The 17,753-nt window shown below is 37.1% G+C and overlaps 2 protein-coding genes across 2 annotated transcripts; both read left to right on the top strand.

The window, feature by feature from the left end:
• The first annotated feature begins 2,207 nt into the window (after window positions 1–2,207).
• LOC129496956 (olfactory receptor 8B3) lies at window positions 2,208–3,449 on the top strand. Its single transcript, XM_055305302.1, has 2 exons — window positions 2,208–2,272; window positions 2,486–3,449. Exons 1-2 carry the CDS (start codon window positions 2,208–2,210, stop codon window positions 3,447–3,449), a joined length of 1,029 nt encoding a protein of 342 aa, XP_055161277.1.
• A 7,945-nt stretch (window positions 3,450–11,394) lies between these two features.
• LOC129497418 (olfactory receptor 8B3-like) lies at window positions 11,395–12,327 on the top strand. The gene has a single exon (XM_055306294.1). It carries the CDS (start codon window positions 11,395–11,397, stop codon window positions 12,325–12,327), a length of 933 nt encoding a protein of 310 aa, XP_055162269.1.
• Window positions 12,328–17,753: the final 5,426 nt, after the last annotated feature.

Genomic DNA, 17,753 nt, shown 5'->3' with positions numbered 1-17,753 from the left:
AAGGGGGGAGGGGATGAGTGTGACTGTAAAGAGGTAGAATAAGGGAGTTCCTGTATGGTGGTGGTACAGTCCTCTTTCATGATTGTGGTCATGATCACATAATCATGATCTTGATCACATACTACAGACAACATGGTCAGATCACATAGATCTACACACATAACACAAACACACAGTATATGTAGAATTGCTAAATACTAGAAAAATTTTAGTCCTGTATCCTGTGGATGTTATTTTACTAATGTCAATTTCCTGTTTTGCTATGATGCTACAGTTATTAAAGATGTTACTGTGGTAGGAAGCTGGGTTGATTTCAAGGAACTGTATATATTATTTTGCAGTTTTCTGTGAATCTGTCATAATTTCAAAATAAAGAAAAATTAGGTGCCTTCTCACCAGAATGATCATAAATTAATATGTAACTGGGAATTCTAAAGCCATATTTTCTTGAAATAGAAGCTTCTTAACAGTATTTTTCTGATAGATTTGATATAATATATTAAGAGCAAAGACATATTGAGTCAGAACAACCCTAAGGTAATTAAATTTCCATGAAATAATGGATCATTTTATATTAAATGATTTTTATTAAATAATAATCTCTGAAATGAGTTAAAAAGTTCCTTTTGGGGATCCCTGGGTGGCGCAGAGGTTTGGCGCCTGCCTTTGGCCCAGGGCGCGATCCTGGAGACCCGGGATCGAATCCCACGTCGGGCTCCCGGTGCATGGAGCCTGCTTCTCCCTCTGCCTGTGTCTCTGCCTCTCTCTCTCTGTGTGACTATCATAAATAAATAAAAATTAAAAAAAGAAGCTAACCCTCTATAGAAAAAAAAAGTTCCTTTTTGTTTGTGTCTATATAGTTTGCTCACACACATTGAATATTTAAAAAGACTCAAATATTTTTAAAAGGCAAAATAAATATACTTTATTGAAATGTTCATAAATCTTTTTTAATTTAAATCCTTAAAACTAATATGTTACCTAGAAATATAATTAGAGAAATTTTCAATAACATTGAAAATAAGAAGGGACAGCATAGGATCCCTTCTTATATTCCCTAGGGAATGTAGAATCCCTGATGGGAAATTAACATTTACTGTCACAATTAGGATATAAACAGAGACCCTAGTTTCTTCCCTGCAGAGCTTATCATGATGGGAAGTTCCTAAGGGAAACCTACGGGTACCTGGATTTCTAATCAGATTAAAAAATATATAAGCCTTAAGCAAATGCCTTGAAGTCTATGACACAGACTCAGGTGTCAAGTGTGTAGTTGCTCCTAATATTTTCTTAGTAAATTTATAATGACAAGAATGACTCCTGGAACACTCAGACTGTGAGATCTTTGATATGACTCTCTTGCCTATTAAGGAAGAAGACTGTGACTAAATTTGCTCAGCTTTGATATCTCAAAAGCCAGTTCTTCCAGTGGAGGTGAAACACACATAAAGGGTCAGCACAGTTCTTTCAATGGAAGGAGAGTGAGTTAATCAAGTTTCTATTTATCTCTCATACTCTCTGTTCCTGAAAATGAGGAAAAAATTTATATTGGATTACAGGAAACTCAAAAGTATGGAGCTCTGACTATACCACTTGCATTATTCTGAGCATACCTTCTCTGTGTGGCTTCATCTTTGGTCTGGTAGTGAGATAGTTATAGCAGTACTAAGTGACACATGCAGAGTAGAACAGCATCAAAGGAAGAGATTTATCTCTTTTTAAGATAAGGTTTTTAATTGAAATAGGCTTGTAAAAGAGTTTATGTGTTATAAGCATGAAGCATGATACATTTTTCACAAACTTAACAACTAATTTAATCAGTACCCAAATTATGTTTCTTTTCCAAGCCCTTCTACAAAACCAAGGAAAGCACATCCACCTTCCTTTATTCATTCTGTCCAGCGAGGGTGGAACAGAGAAGGAGAATGTATAGAAACAGCAGAGTATATGATGAATTATAAATCTTAGGCTATAAAGGTTCTTCTCAATACTTGTTATCAATTATTGACTTCATGGATTTTTGCAGTATGTTATCTGAAAACACTATAGACTGGTAGGGACTCTCTTCTAGGAAGCACAGTTGTGATATAGTCTCTGCCTAAGAGGAATCTTCTCTTTCATGATAGTCATCACAGGGGAACTGAGGTATCTGGTAGGATAATTAGCAGGAACTAGAAAGGGAAGGATCAGATGAGTGGGAGGGCACGATGGGGATACTCCCCACTGCTGAAGCTCACCAGCAGGTATCCTTCATCCTAGCGACTGCATCCCTGTATCTTCTAGTAAAGACAGGAGCATTTGTTTGTCGCATGCAGCTCATGCAACAAAAGACAGAGCGATTTTAATATTGAGGGGCATGTGGTAGTTCATTCTGACCCTGTGAAGCAAAGGAGAATTTATTTGAATTCTGAGTCTTCTCATAAATGACAGCGTGTAAGGAGGGAGCTGGGTTTTCTATTAATGGGATTTTCTTCTGTTCTCACAGATTTCCAAAGAGGAGAATATTGGTTAGAAATGACTCCTTAGTGACTGAATTCCTTCTTGCTGGATTAACAGACCGCCCTGAGCTCCAGCAACCCCTCTTCTTCCTGTTTCTGATGATCTATATTATCACCATGGTGGGCAACCTTGGCTTGATCATCCTCATCGGTCTCAATTCTCACCTCCACACCCCCATGTACTATTTCCTCTTCAATCTATCCTTCATTGATCTCTGTTACTCTTCTGTTTTCACCCCCAAGATGCTGATGAACTTTGTATCAAAGGACAATATCATCTCCTATGTTGGGTGCATGACTCAACTGTTCTTCTTTCTCTTTTTTGTCATCTCAGAATGCTACATGTTGACCTCAATGGCCTATGACCGCTATGTGGCCATCTGTAATCCATTGTTGTATAAGGTCACCATGTCCCATCGGGTCTGCTCCTTGCTAACTGTTGCTGCATATATGATGGGATTTGCCGGAGCCTCTGCCCACACAGGGTGCATGCTTAGACTAACGTTCTGCAATGTCAATATCATCAACCATTACCTGTGTGACATCCTTCCTCTCCTTCAACTCTCTTGCACCAGCACCTATGTCAATGAGGTAGTAGTTCTGATAGTCGTGGGAATTAATATCACAGTACCCAGTTTTACCATTCTGATTTCTTACGTCTTCATCCTCACTAGCATTCTTCATATCAAATCTGCTCAAGGAAGATCAAAAGCCTTCAGTACTTGTAGCTCTCACGTCATTGCTCTTTGTCTTTTTTTTGGATCAGCAGCATTCATGTATCTTAAATATTCTTCTCCTGGATCTATGGAGCAGGGAAAAATTTCTTCAGTGTTCTATACTAATGTGGGACCCATGGTCAATCCCCTGATCTACAGTTTGAGGAATAAGGATGTCAAAATTGCACTGCGGAAAGCTCTGATTAAAATATGGAAGAGAAACATTAGGTTCTAGAAGCAGCAACAATATAAAGAAGTTCAGTTTTTGTTTAATAATTATTGGTGTTTTTCAAGATGTGACTGTGTCCATAACTATGTTGCTTCTATAGGTTGTGTGTGGTTTAATAGATTTATCATTTTCCTGATAGCTGATCATGTCTTATTTTTCCTTTTGTATCTCCATCGCCTTGTGGAAGTTTACATAAATAACTAATATATTTTATAAATAGGAACTATGCACTGATGTTTAAAATAATTTTTATACTACTTTTGTTTCTGGGCTACTCTTAACTTGGACAAATATGGTTAATTTTATCAGTTATATAAAATTAAAATTAGTGTCACTGATCTAGACACAGAAGTGACAACAGTACATGAACTCTCATTTTATAATATTGTTGCTATTATAGGCAGCAGCTTTCAAAGAAACCCATTTCAAACTGTGTATACTTTAAAGTAAGATCAGGTCTCCCCAAGGTAATGCCAAGTGGTGCAACTACTCTGAAAAACAGTTTGACAATTTCTTATAAAAGCAAAAATAGCCTTCACATACAATCCAGGAATCATGCCCCTAGATATTTCTTAATTGATTTGAAAATTCATATGCACACAAAAACCTTCATGTGAATGTTTACAGCAGCTTTATTTATGATTGCCAAAAAACAAGAGGCAAACAAGATGTTATAAAGGTGAATAGACAGGGGTACCTGGGTGCTCAGTCGGTTAAGCAACTGACTTTTGGTTTCTGCTCGGGCAACAATCTCAGGGTCTTGGGAGCATGCCTGCGTCAGGCCCCATGCCCAGTACAGACTTTGCTTGGAATTCTCTCCCTCTCTGTAAGCCCCTCCCCTCCCCTTTCTCTCTCAAATAAAATAAATAGGATATTTAAAAAATACTTTATAAAAGGTGAAGAGATAAACCTGGTATACCGGTATAGGGGATTATTTTTCAATGATAAAAAGAAATGAGCTATCATGCCATGAAAAAATACGTAGGAGTGTTGAAGATATTTTTCCAAGTGAAAAAGTCAGTCTGAAAAGGCTACATACTACATGTTTACAGCTGTATGATATTATGGGAAAGGCAAAACTATAGAGATAGTAAAAAGATCAGTAGTTGTCAGGTTTTTGGAGGGAGCAGGGAGGGATGAATAAAAGAAATATCAGGGATTTTTAGGACAGTGAAACTATTCTGTATGATACCATAATGATAGATAAGTGAGATCGTATATTTCTCAAAACCCATAGAATATTATAAAGAATAAAGTTTAATGTATGAAAGTCTGGAAAATCATTTGTGGAGTCAGCACAATCCCAGGAAGGAACACAGATAATGAAAAGAGAATCTTAGTGTATTACTAACTTATAAAACAACCTCACCAAAGGAGATAAGGGAGACAGGTGCTAGAAATGAGTGAAGTTTGTAAGGAGAAAAGCAAAGGAACTGCACATAAGCACTATCCTCTAGTTGATGCATTTGGTTTCTGTGGGGGTATGGATTAATAATTCTGACGTTGCTGTACATGTTTACTGCAATTGAACAATCAAATGCATGGTGAAGGGTGGGAGCCACATTTCTTGCTGTTGGAATGGGAATTTACAAGTCAGTAGAATTAACAGGAGGCTAGAATGATGGGTGTGGTCATAGATTGAGTTGAAGACATTAGTAAGAACTCGCATTTAGCTTGATATAGGTAAAGATGGTTACATATAGACATAGTCACAGATTTGTGTATATACATTTGTTAGTATACAAACATATTTCTTTGTCTTGTCAACTGAAAGGGCCTTAAAAAATGGCACCCTTTTAAGAATAAGCACAACTAGCATTGAAATCTTGGTTTCTAATACCATTCCTTAATAAAAAGAATTTAATGCCATACCCTGGAGAAATGGTTGATTCTATGACCAAGGCAAGAGATAACCAAGATGAGCCTGGAGCATCTCATAATTCCACAGATTAAGGAAATGCTCACATGCTTGATGAGGATATTCCAAAGGGGCAAAGGAGCCAACTGAAAGAGCTCCACTGGAAAATTTGAGCTGGAAAATCTGAGTAAACAAAGTAACATTGGATTATAACTCAGTGTATGAAGTGAATATCCATATGGTTAAATTGATGTAAATAAATTATTCAGTAAATTAATAACTTCCTCTTCCTTAAGTGTGGGCTGCTCATAGTAACTCCTTCCTAAAAGAAACGGTATGGTAGTTGGGGTGTGGAGAGCATGACTTTATGGTGGAGAAACCTGACAATACTTCAGGCAAGTGATCAAAGTCACAATGAACATTTGTAAATCATAAAGATAGTACAGATTCTTGATATAATGTGGTGAAAATGGCATTACCTCTGTGACCTGCTTCTCCCAAGCCCATAACCTCACTGTAGTCATTACAAAGTCATCAAATTCCAATAGAGGGACACCTTATAATATACCTGAGAACTACTCTTCAAAACTGTAAGGTCATCAAAAACAAGGGAAGTGTGAGAAATGGTCACAGCCAACAGGAGCCTAAAGAGACATGACAAATGAGTGTAATATGAGATCCTGGAAAGAAAAGAAAAATGTTAGGCAAAAGCCAAATCTAATTAAATAAATAAAAAAATAATAAAAATGGTTCATTTATTATAATGAATGTGCTGTATGATTGTAAAATGTTAATATTAGGGCTGTGTGCAGAAGGATATATGAGAACTTAGTACTATTGTGTCGATTTTTCTGTAAATAGAAAACTTTTTAAAAATAAGGTCTAAAAAATATTAAAAACATGACATGTTGGAGGGTGCAGCAATGCCTCTCCTCAGAAAAAAATTATACTACAAACTTTATCCAAAAGATGTTCTCCCTCTATCACGAGGCAAAAATTATCACCAGTGATGGGAGAGTCAAGACTGAGAAATCTGGGGATCCCTGGGTGGCGCAGCGGTTTGGCGCTTGCCTTTGGCCCAGGGCGCGATCCTGGAGACCCGGGATCGAATCCCACGTCAGGCTCCCAGTGCATGGAACCTGCTTCTCCCTCTGCCTATGTCTCTGCCTCTCTCTCTCTCACTGGGTGACTATCATAAATAAATAAAAATTTTAAAAAAATTAAAAAAAAAGACTGAGAAATCTGTACAAATAAACCTCATTAAACCTTATTTTTCTAGTTGCTTCTCCACAATTTGCTATCCTTGCTAAAGTCTTTTTGCCTTGTCATGTTTCCATAATCTGCTATTCTTTGTCCAACTTAGCATCATAAGCATTTGGCTCTAAGCAGTTTCTTTTGCTCTTCACTTTTCTCATGAAGGCTCCCCATGCACATGTAAAAAATAATTAAAAGGTGTATGTTTTTCCCTATTAATCTGTCTTAAGACAGTTTAATTCTTAGACCCAGCTGGAGGACCTTACGAGGTAGAAGAGAAAACTTTCCACTTCAGAATACAGTTTTTATAATTTTACTACCTATATATGTACCAATAATTTACAATTAGAGTAGTTTTATATATTTAAAAATTTATGTTTTCATACTGTGCCTGGCCTTTTGAATTTTTTTCCTTTTGAATTTTTAATTCAGAATCATGTTTGGTATTTATTCTTGTTCATAGATATAGTAGTTATTCATTTGCTTTCATTCCAGGCTGTCAGGGTCTGTGTAGGGGGTATCTGCTCAGATTACCTGGCATTTAGCTGACCCTTTCCCCCAAATCTCTCGCTGTTTCCACTGCCCTTTTGTTTTTTAAAGTTGGCTTGGATTTTTGCTTTACTCCCTTTTTTGAAGCCCATGCCCCTTTATTGAGACTCAGAACCATGTTGCTCTGTCTGTACTGAAACAGGCATTCACCTGTGAAAAAAACTGTGATAAGCTGCAGACACCTGCCACAATCTAAACACTGGGTGACCTAAGGTTTTTCTCCTCAAGATATGGTCATCTGAATAGCAGCTTCTGCATTAGCTGGGAAGTTATTAGAAGTACAAAGTCTAGTACCCCACTTCAGATTTATTGAATTAGATTCTGGTTTCCCTTTTCCCTCCTAGAACTTGAAGATTTAATTTTCTTTTTACTACCTCAGGTATATATTTACATTTAAAGAGATATTAGCTAATGCTTCTGGGTGTTTATAGCATGTTAGCTCAGTGTGACATAATCCTACAAATTAAAAATCTATTTAGTTAAAAATAAGTTTTCCTTTTCTGTATCTTCATGATAATGTACTCCATGGCTTAAATTATCATCACTAACTTTGACCTATTAGAACATGCTGGGCTTGAGTTGCTTACAAAGGAGTTAAGAGATGGTTTGGTCTGTGGAAGGAGCCTTGGTGTCCATTGAAAGATGAATGGATAAAGAAGATGTGGTCTCTGTACACAATGGAATATTACTCAGCCATTAGAAATGACAAATACCCACCATTTGCTTCAATGTGGATGGAACTGGAGGGTATTATGCTGAGTGAAGTAAGTCAATTGGAGAAGGACAAACAGTGTATGGTCTCATTCATTTGGGGAATATAAATAATAGTGAAAGGGAATAGAAGGGAAGGGAGAAGAAATGTGTGGGAAATATCAGAAAGGGAGACAGAACATAAAGATTCCTAACTCTGGGAAACGAACTAGGGGTGGTGGAAGGGGAGGAGGGTGGGGGGTGGGGGTGAATGGGTGATCGGAACTGAGGGGGGCACTTGACGGGATGAGCACTGGGTGTTATTCTGTATGTTGGTAAATTGAACACCAATAAAAAATAAATTTATTATTTAAAAAAAAGAGAAGGTTTGGTATATCATGAAAAGGATGACCATTTCATATACTTTGATATAATTAAATTAGGCTAAGGTGACTGTTACGTAGATGGAACAAAGGAAATGAATGGGATAGTTTTGCTATGTAAGAATAAGCTCAGTGTCTCTCTACACTCATTCTGTATTTGCAGACATTAATATTGGTTGTATTAAAGGTGAAAGAATGACTTTTAAATCTTGCTTAAAATCTTGGCATAAACTCTTTCTGCAATATGATTTGATATAATATGAACTCAGAGGGAGTGTTTCTGGTTCTTACATCACCTAAATAAGAGTTCTTAACATTTCCATAGGAAACACATGTTTTAATGAATCTCCAAGGTCCTCATCACTGCTGCAGCCCAAGGAATGTCTATCTTGTGGGATATACTTCAAATTTGCTCTGAGGAATGTTTAGTAACCTTGTAATTTTGAGGAGTCTGAGAATGATAATGAGAACCCATTTTAGTAATGGTTGGGTTTTAAATTATCCTAAGTGTAACACCCATACGAGGGATTTCCCAAATATTTTTCTTGACCTCTGCTCTTTTTCTCTTTACTCTCTCTCTCATTGTGTTCACATAAAGTCATGGCTTTAACCTTTATAGAAATAATCTCCAAATATTTTTTTTCTTATTCTGGTCTTCGATTTAAACTTTATTTAGCCTTAAGTAGGCTGTATAATTCTACTTGGAGGTCCAGTTGGCAACTCAAGTCCACCATGTTTAAAACTGAATGTATATGTTTTATGAATATTTCTACTCTTCCTGAATTCTCTACTTATACTAACACCATAGTTTATCCAAATACCTAATGCTAGTATCTTTGGGGATTTCTTGTCTGTTTTCATCCCCTTTGTGAGAAGTCCTGATGAATCTTTCCTTACAACATCTTTTGCATTATATTTATTATTCATTTATTTATTATATATTTGTTTATAATAACATTGCATTATAATTGCCTCTTACAGCTCATCCTGCCTCCAGTCTCTTTTATACCAGTGCATCCTGCTGGTTTCCGCCATATTCATCCTTCCAAGTCTGCACTTTGATTATTTCTATCCTGAGCCAAAGTAGGAATAAAAATCTTAAGTGGCTTAATGACCTCTTATAATAAGCTGACCTTGATTTTGGCATTTGAAAGCTTCCTATACTCATCCAAATCTGACTTTTGATCTGACTTCATGCTGCAATCCAGAGAGGGGTGGTGGTGGTGGTGGGGACACTGGGACCTTTTGGAGAGCCTGTGAAGCTATGTCCTCTATGTGACATTCAGGGAGAAGGAAAATTACATTCTTTCTTTGAGCTCAGTAGCTCTCGTCTGGATGGTATCTAAGAATTCAGCAGTGTCCTTTACATTTGTTACTGAGGTTTTTTTTCCAGCCCACATTCAGGTCTACACAGAAAAAACATTGGCACTACATAAGCCTTTGCCTGTGTGGCAAAGGAATTCTGTTGTAGTATCCAGTATAAGTTCCAGGCAAGATGGGAAAAGGATCCTCATCTATTCTTCTTTATACAAATAGTTTTTTTTAAATTTTTATTTATTTATTTATTTATTTATTTATTTATTTATTTATTTATTTATTATAGTCACAGAGAGAGAGAGAGAGAGAGAGAGAGAGAGAGAGGCAGAGACATAGGCAGAGGGAGAAGCAGGCTCCATGCACCAGGAGCCCGACATGGGATTTGATCCCGGATCTCCAGGATCGCGCCCTGGGCCAAAGGCAGGCACCAAACTACTGCGCCACCCGGGGTTCCCCCTTTATACAAATATTTATTGAATATTACTGTCTATGCCAAGTATTGCTCTAAGATGCTATGGGGATAGCACTGAAGAAAATAGGCACATTTAGAGCTTAGATTTAAATGTAAGCAGGTACATGAGTGTATGTTTATATGTGGTGGGAACATACAATAAATGAATAAATGTGTAGTATTTCATATAGTGATAGGGGCTAGAAAGAAACCATTGTGGATGCCGTAAAGATCATCATATTTTTCTATTTGAGAATGTACCTCATTTGATAGGAAATTAAAATGTGTATAAAATGATACATTTCCAACGGTCAATGTTATTATCACGAACTGAGTTGTAAATGCAGACTAGGTAAAAATTGTTTTCCACTGCAAACCCTGATCTCTGGGGAAAACATAGGCCTTCCAACTTTTAATCAGGTCCCTAGGATTTCCCCACTCATGAAAACCTCTTGGGTCATATTAGCAGATGGATCTTCTGGCACCAGCAGATGATATTGCACCAGCAGTTGCACCAGCAACTACCCTCTAGTTGGAGAGGACACTGGGCAAACCATCACCATCAGTAATTATGATCCATAACTCATGGCTCCTCAGAGTCTGTGGTACTGAGGTCTGTGCTCTGGCATCTTTAGTCCAAAACACTCTGAAAACAAAAAATCTCTCTTTTGGGTTGTCACTCCCTGAAATTCGTCAGAGCCAAAGTCCAGTATTGAAGTTCAGATGCAGAAGGGTGAGTGTTGGATTTTTTTCTGTCCTGCTATTCTTTTACCAAATATTTTCTATGAGAGCCATAGACTCCTTGAAATGGTACATCTTCCGTTGAGATGGCAGTTGTCTCTGAGGTAGGACTAGTGGACTGTCAAAGCATAAGTGCAGGGATGCTGCAGAGTCACGCTACAACAGAGTTCCTGAATTTTATCCCTCTGGAAATTGCCTTTTATGGCTTTTTGATATACATCTTTTTTTTTTTTATAAATTAATTTTTATTGGTGTTCAATTTACCAACATACAGAATAACACCCAGTGCTCATCCCGTCAAGTGTCCCCCTCCGTGCCCGTCACCCATTCACCCCCACCCCCCGCCCTCCTCCCCTTCCACCACCCCTAGTTCATTTCCCAGAGTTAGAAGTCTTTATGTTCTGTGTCCCTTTCTGATATCTCCCACACATTTCTTCTCCCTTCCCTTATATTCCCCTTCACTATTATTCATATTCCCCAAATGAGTGAGAACATACACTATTTGTCCTTCTCCGATTGATATACATCTTTAAACAGATGCGCAGCCTTTATACAGTGGAGGTGACAAAGGCACACAGCAGGGTGGGTTTGAGTTCATTCTTTCATTCTGGGTCTCAGTCTCATTATGGAGGAATTAGGGAGAGACAGCTGGGTACTCATTTTAATGTCACCGTTTGTCCTGTTCTCACAGATACGCCCTAGGGAAGAATGGCCATAGGAAATGACTCTTCAGTGACCGAGTTTATCCTGCTGGGTTTAACACAACAACCAGAACTCCAGCTGCCTCTCTTCTTCATTTTCTTAGGATTCTATGTGGTCACCATGGTGGGGAACATGGGCTTGATTCTTCTGATTGGTCTGAACTCTCACCTGCACACTCCCATGTACTACTTTCTCTTCAACCTTTCCTTCATTGATTTCTGCTACTCGTCTGTCATAATCCCTAGAATGCTGATGGGTTTTGTAAAGGAGAACATCATCTCTTATCCAGAGTGCATGACACAGCTCTGTTTCTTCGCTTTCTTTGTTATCAGTGAGTGCTGTATTTTGACATCAATGGCCTATGACCGGTATGTGGCCATCTGTAAGCCCCTGCTCTACAAGGCCATCATGTCCCATCAGGTCTGCCTCATGTTCATGGCAGGAACATATGTGATGGGGTTTGTGGGTGCCATTGCCCACACCGGATGTATGCTGAGACTCAGCTTCTGTGATGGCAACATCATCAATCATTACATGTGTGACATACCTCCTCTTCTCCAGCTCTCTTGCACGAGCACCTACATCAATGAGGTGGTGGTTTTCATTGTGGTGGGCATCAATGTAATAGTGCCCAGTCTCACTATCTCCATTTCTTACACCTTGATCCTCTCCAACATATTCCATATCCGTTCTACAGAGGGCAGGTCCAAAGCCTTCAGTACCTGCAGCTCTCATGTAGTTACTGTTTCTCTCTTCTTTGGAGCATCGGCATTCATGTACCTTAAGCCTTCTCCTGCTGGGTCCCTGGATCGAGATAAAGTATCCACAGTTTTTTATACCATCGTGGGGCCAATGATGAATCCTTTTATCTACAGTTTAAGGAACAAAGATGTTAAAATTGCACTGAGTAAGACTTTGAAGAAAAGGGTGTTCTCATAAATGGATTCCAAATCCTAGCAAGGGCACATTTGTAAGGAGACAAAATAGAAATGCAAATGATTCAAATAATAGTGTAAATTAATTATTTATAAGTCACTTTACACAAACAATATAAGGAAGAAGAGGATCAAGGATCCGTGCTTTATCTTTTCATAGAAGGTAAAAAGGAGTTCATTTGTCATTCTCCAGCTTATTTTCAGAAATTATAAAGTTTTAAGTATAAAAGGTTGAATGGAGATAAATCCAGAAATGGCAAATTGTGAGATTTTTTTGACTGAGGCATGTCTGGAATTCCTACGAAACTTTGTTATGGTTACATGGACTTTGGTGGACTTTAGATTTGGCCATTTATTTATTCATTCAATAAACCTCCCCTGAAAGACCATTGAGTTTGAGGAACTGAAGGAGGTTTTTTTGAGTGTTGTAGGGGCTTTTGTTTCAGGAGATTCTTTTATCTCCTCAAAGGAGGTAAGAATAGGTATATGCTCCTGTCACTCTGGTCTCTGGCCTCTTTTCACTTTAGTCTCAAGGGAATGTGGTAAAGCAAGATTTCTATCTGGTTCCTGCTCCTAAGGACAGGAAACTGAGATAACCTTTTAGAGCCATCAAGAATGAAGGGACTCTACACTGGATTTTAGCTCTTGGGACTTTAAGACAGGAAATAGGACTTGCTATGTCTTCAATGGGAAGAATTTTACTAGGAATATTTACCAATTATTAACAGAGGAATATTTGTTCTTTACTGAAATGGGCTTTCACAGCTCTAATTCATTAGCACTCAGCATCTTCCCTTTATTATTTTCATTATCCCTTTTGTCTCAAGTTCTTATGCTACAAAAGATACAGTTTACTTAATTAACAAATAGAAACACCTATCCTGTACCAGATGCTGTTTTTAAACATTAAAAGATAAAGTGGTGAATAAGAGAGACAATGTATGCACTCTCATAGGGTTCATAGTCTACGGGAAGGTGGAGCTGGGGTGCACATGGGCAGGAAGAGGAGACAGATGAGCACGTGTGAAAAGATCAGAAAAATGCTTTGCAGAGTCTTTTTTTTTTTTTTTTTAAAGAGCGAGAGAGTGTGAGTGTAGAGAGGCAGAGGGAGAAGAGAGAATATCAAGCAAGCTCCACACTGTTGGGCTTGATCTCATGACCCTGAGATCATAACCTGAGCCAAAATTATGAGTTGGATGCCTAACCAACTGAGCCAGGCGCCCCTGCTTTGCAGACTTAAGTTAAGGTAATGGTACAGAGAGTAACTGTGTGATTACCTTAGATTGGGTGGAAGGGCTTTTCTGAAGAGGTGACACTTCAGCTGAGATCTCACTGACAAGAAGAATAGCCATATGTAGAGCATTCCAGGCCAAGGGAATTTTGGCAAGTAATCATACAGGTGAGCTTGAGGGACAGAAAAACAGGCCAGTGTGACTGGAACATAGGGGTATAAGTGTAAGTATTAGGAAGTATATGTAGTATGTAGTAAAAGAATTAGGAAATGAGGATAGAGAATCAGGGTTGTGCAAGCCTTGAAAAAAGTGGATATTATCTTAGTGCTGTAAAAATCCATGTGATGTTAATCACACAAAAGACCTTACATCTGCTTTCCCCTCTTCTTGGGGGGCCCTGTCCATTATTTCTAAATAACCCTGGAGAAAAGTTCAGGTTTCCCTGACTGATTTCTAGTGAAACCCATGAAGCAGTATACCTTCAATAACACCAGATTGCCATTTCCTGCATGAGGGATTTTTCTTCTGCTAATTTTGCTTGCTTAAAGAAGATGAACCAAAGCCTGCAGGATGTCAGCTAAAACAGGAGTATGAATTAGATGGAAGTACCCTTGATCTTGTCTTTTCACCGACTAGATACAAACGTCCTTAAATAGAAAGACTGTTGAATTTAGAACCATGTAATCAAGTTTGGCTCCGGTTATTTGTGATTTTTGTATTCTAGCTCTCTCAGCCTTAGTTTCTTCATGGCTAATATTTCAAAGTGCTCTGTTGCAAATTAAATGAAATGTTTAAAAGATGCTACATAGTTTTCGTGTTTTAAAAATCATAATCCAATAAATCTAAGATGTACACATCTTTTTATGTAACTTCCTTGAAATTAGTATGCATACACCCAATCAGTACTGTCTTACCTTTGTTGTTGGCTTGTGGCAGTTGTGATGTAGTAGTCATTGCTCATGCATGTGCAAATTTGATCACAGCTATTCATGCTGTTGTCATTGCAACTGTGTTAGAATTGGTAACACATGTATGGGGTTAATTGTCATTTAAAATTCAATTTTAAATATATATTTTATATAAAAATTTAATTCTATAATGTTTATAACTATAATTTAAGTTACATTATCATTATTATATAGTACTGAGTATAAAGTTATCATGTGTGCAGAAGGATCAGAAATATATGGAAACAGGAGCAGTGGGTGTAAATTAGAAAATAGTGAAGTAATTAGACTTCATTGGTGGAATGGCCACAATTTCATTTATTCATTCATCCATCTGTCTTTTTTATTTATTTATTTATTTATTTATTTATTTATTTATTTATTTATTATAAAACAATAGCAAAAGAGTTTTATAGGCCCTAAGAAAGTAAGATACCCACAAGTCAATGAAGCTGGATCATATTTCATTACTGAGACACACGCAAAAGAACATCATAACATGAAAAGCAATGTAAGTGAAGACAGGGTGGATTGCTGAATTCTTTGTAACGTCTAGAAACTGCTAGAAGAATACTTTTATTAAGTATAAAAAGGAAATTCTAAGTGGCATGTGATTATCATGCCACTATATAGTTGGCAGTCTTTTTTTCTTAGCATGCAAGCCCCCCCTCCCAATGTCATGTCTTACAAACGGCAACTTTAAAATTTCAGTAAAACCTCAAATTATCTTTACCTTGTTTAGTTAATAATGGTTGTTGTGGGCTGAACTGTGGTCACTCAAATTCATGTGCTGATACCTTACCCTCCAGTACCTCAGAATGTGACTGTATTTGGAAATAAAATCTTTAAAGAGGGGATTACAATGAGGCCAGAAGGATGGGTCCTAATCCAACTTGACTAATGTCTTAGAAGAGATAATTTGGACACAGGGAGACATTAAAGGCATGAATGTGTGCAAATGTAGAAAAAACCATGTGAGGATATAGGCAAAGGATAGCCATCTGTAAGCCAAGAGATGTTGCCTCAGAAGAACTCAAACTTGCTAACACCTTGATCTTGGATTTCAAGCTTCCAGAACTGTGAGAAAATACATTTCTGCTCTGTAAGCCACCTAGTCTGTGATATTTTGTTATAGTAGCCCCAGCAAAACAATATATAAGATTTTTACTAAACATATGAAATTTATTAAACAGGAATGTATTTACTAAATACTATAAGTAATAAAAATACACTATACAGTATAAATAGCAAAAATGTAGCTAAGTGAATTTTATTTATTTATTTATTTATTTATTTATTTATTTATTTATTTATTATTTATAGACAGGGAGAGAGAGAGTGAGTGAGCGTGGGGGGTAGGCAGAGAGAGAGAGAGAGAGAGAATCCGAAGTTGGCTCCACACCCAGTGGGGAGCCTGTTGCTGGGCTCTGTCTCACAACTCTGAGATCATGACTTGAGCTGAAATCAAGAGTTGGACACTTAGCTGACTGAGCTACCCAGGCACCCCTCAACTGAGTAAATTTTAGAGATCTAATTGGCTTTATTAAATGACTAATTAATGGACAGTATCCATCAATTGAATCTTCTCTTTAATTCACTTTGCATTTCAAGACTATCAAAAATAATGTTCATCGAGTTGTCAGAAAGCATTTTTATGTTTGTCCAGAGTTAAAGCTTTTTGAGCAAATTTTACTAGAACCCAGGTTATAGGCAAGGACACCGGAGGCATGCTCCGCTCCTCTCCCTTCTGGGGTAGAAGCCAGTCTCAGTTCTGCGCTGAAGCAAGCTGTTGGCTTTCTCCTTTTGTTATTAGTTGATCCCAGGCATCCAAACTATGCTGGTTTTATTAGCGCTTTGGTGGAAGAAAGAGAGAAACCCATTCCTTGTTCTATATGAGTTTGAGAAAAATGTGTTTACTGCTGTGGTAGATGCCATTTCATCTCCTAATTTTGTAAATTTAAATGAGATCAAGTTGATTTGCTGTTCAGGTGATATTATCCTTACTGACTTTTCTGCCTGGGTGATCTTTATGAATTCATAACTCTCTTCAATAAAGATTAAGTGTCCCTGATAAGCTGCCTTGTTCTTATATCTCCTACTGAAATTAAGATAGCTACTCCAGCTTTCTTTTGAGTGTTAGCATGGTATATATTTCTTCATCCTTCTTTTAACCTAAGTCGTTTAAAATGACTTTCTTAGAGGCAGCATGTAGTTGGGGTTTTTTGACTTTGAAAATCTTTGTCTTTGTATTGGTATATCTAGAGCATTCACATTTAAAGTGATTATTAATGTAGTTGGATTATTATCTGTTCCTAACCTGCTTTCTACTAGTGCACATGTTTCTTTTTTCTCTTCCTTTCTGCTTTTTTATTCTTCAGATTTAACGGAACATTTTATATTATTCCATCTTATTTCCTCTCAGCATTATCAAATACTTCTTTTAAAATATTTACACTGGTTTCCCTATAGTTTACAATACACATTTTAAATTACTCTAAGTTCACCTTCACACACTCTACCACTTCATGTATAGTACAATTAGTTACCTCAGATTATTTCTACTTCTTCCTCCCTGCCATTGCTGTTAGTCATTTCACTGATCCTCACTGTAATCACCAATGTGTTGTTAACTATTATTATTTAAAATACAGTTATCTTTTAGATAAGTTAAGAAGAAGAAAATTAAATATTTTATTTTACTTCCATTTATTCCTTTGCTAGTGCTCTTTCTTTCTGTTAATTCAAACTTTTGACCTATACATTATTTTCCTTTTGCTTGTAGAACTTTAATAGTTCTTGCAAGACAGATTTGCTGGCAATACATTCTCATACTTTGTTTGAGAAAGTCATTATTTCACTTTGGAAGTATAACTTTTTGGATATAGAACTCTAGAGTGGGTTTTTTTTTTTAATTTCAACATTTTTAAACATTTTATTCCACTCTTTTCTTGATTGAATAGTTTCTGATGAGAGTTCCACTGTGTAATTCCTATCCCTCTTCACTATAAGGAAAATGTTTTTTTTCTGTTTGCTTCTTGCAAGATTTTTCTCTTTGTATTTGATTTTTCTGCAGTTGGAATATGATAAGCCTGTGTGTGTTTTGGGGTGTGTGTTTGTGTGTGTGTGTGTGTGTGTGTGTGTGTGTTTAATTTATTTTGCTTGGCATTCTCTGAGCTTCCTAGATTTGTGGTTTCATATCTGTTATTTATTTTGGAAAATTTATATTTATTTTGGAAAATTCTTGGCCATTG

Source organism: Nyctereutes procyonoides, unplaced genomic scaffold (genome assembly GCF_905146905.1).
Source record: "Nyctereutes procyonoides isolate TBG_1078 unplaced genomic scaffold, NYPRO_anot_genome, whole genome shotgun sequence".
Lineage (NCBI taxonomy): Eukaryota > Metazoa > Chordata > Mammalia > Carnivora > Canidae > Nyctereutes > Nyctereutes procyonoides.
The sequence above is the reverse complement of the archived record's forward strand: the minus strand, read 5'-3'. Positions and strand labels throughout refer to the sequence as shown.

Excerpts from the sequence above, each read along its gene's own strand:
- LOC129496956 (XM_055305302.1), top strand. The coding sequence starts at position 2,208 with ATGGGGATACTCCCCACTGCTGAAGCTCACCAGCAGGTATCCTTCATC. Across the intron at positions 2,273-2,485 it reads ATCCTAGCGACTGCATCCCT|ATTTCCAAAGAGGAGAATAT; the intron begins GTATCTTCTAGT and ends CTGTTCTCACAG.
- LOC129497418 (XM_055306294.1), top strand. The coding sequence starts at position 11,395 with ATGGCCATAGGAAATGACTCTTCAGTGACCGAGTTTATCCTGCTGGGT.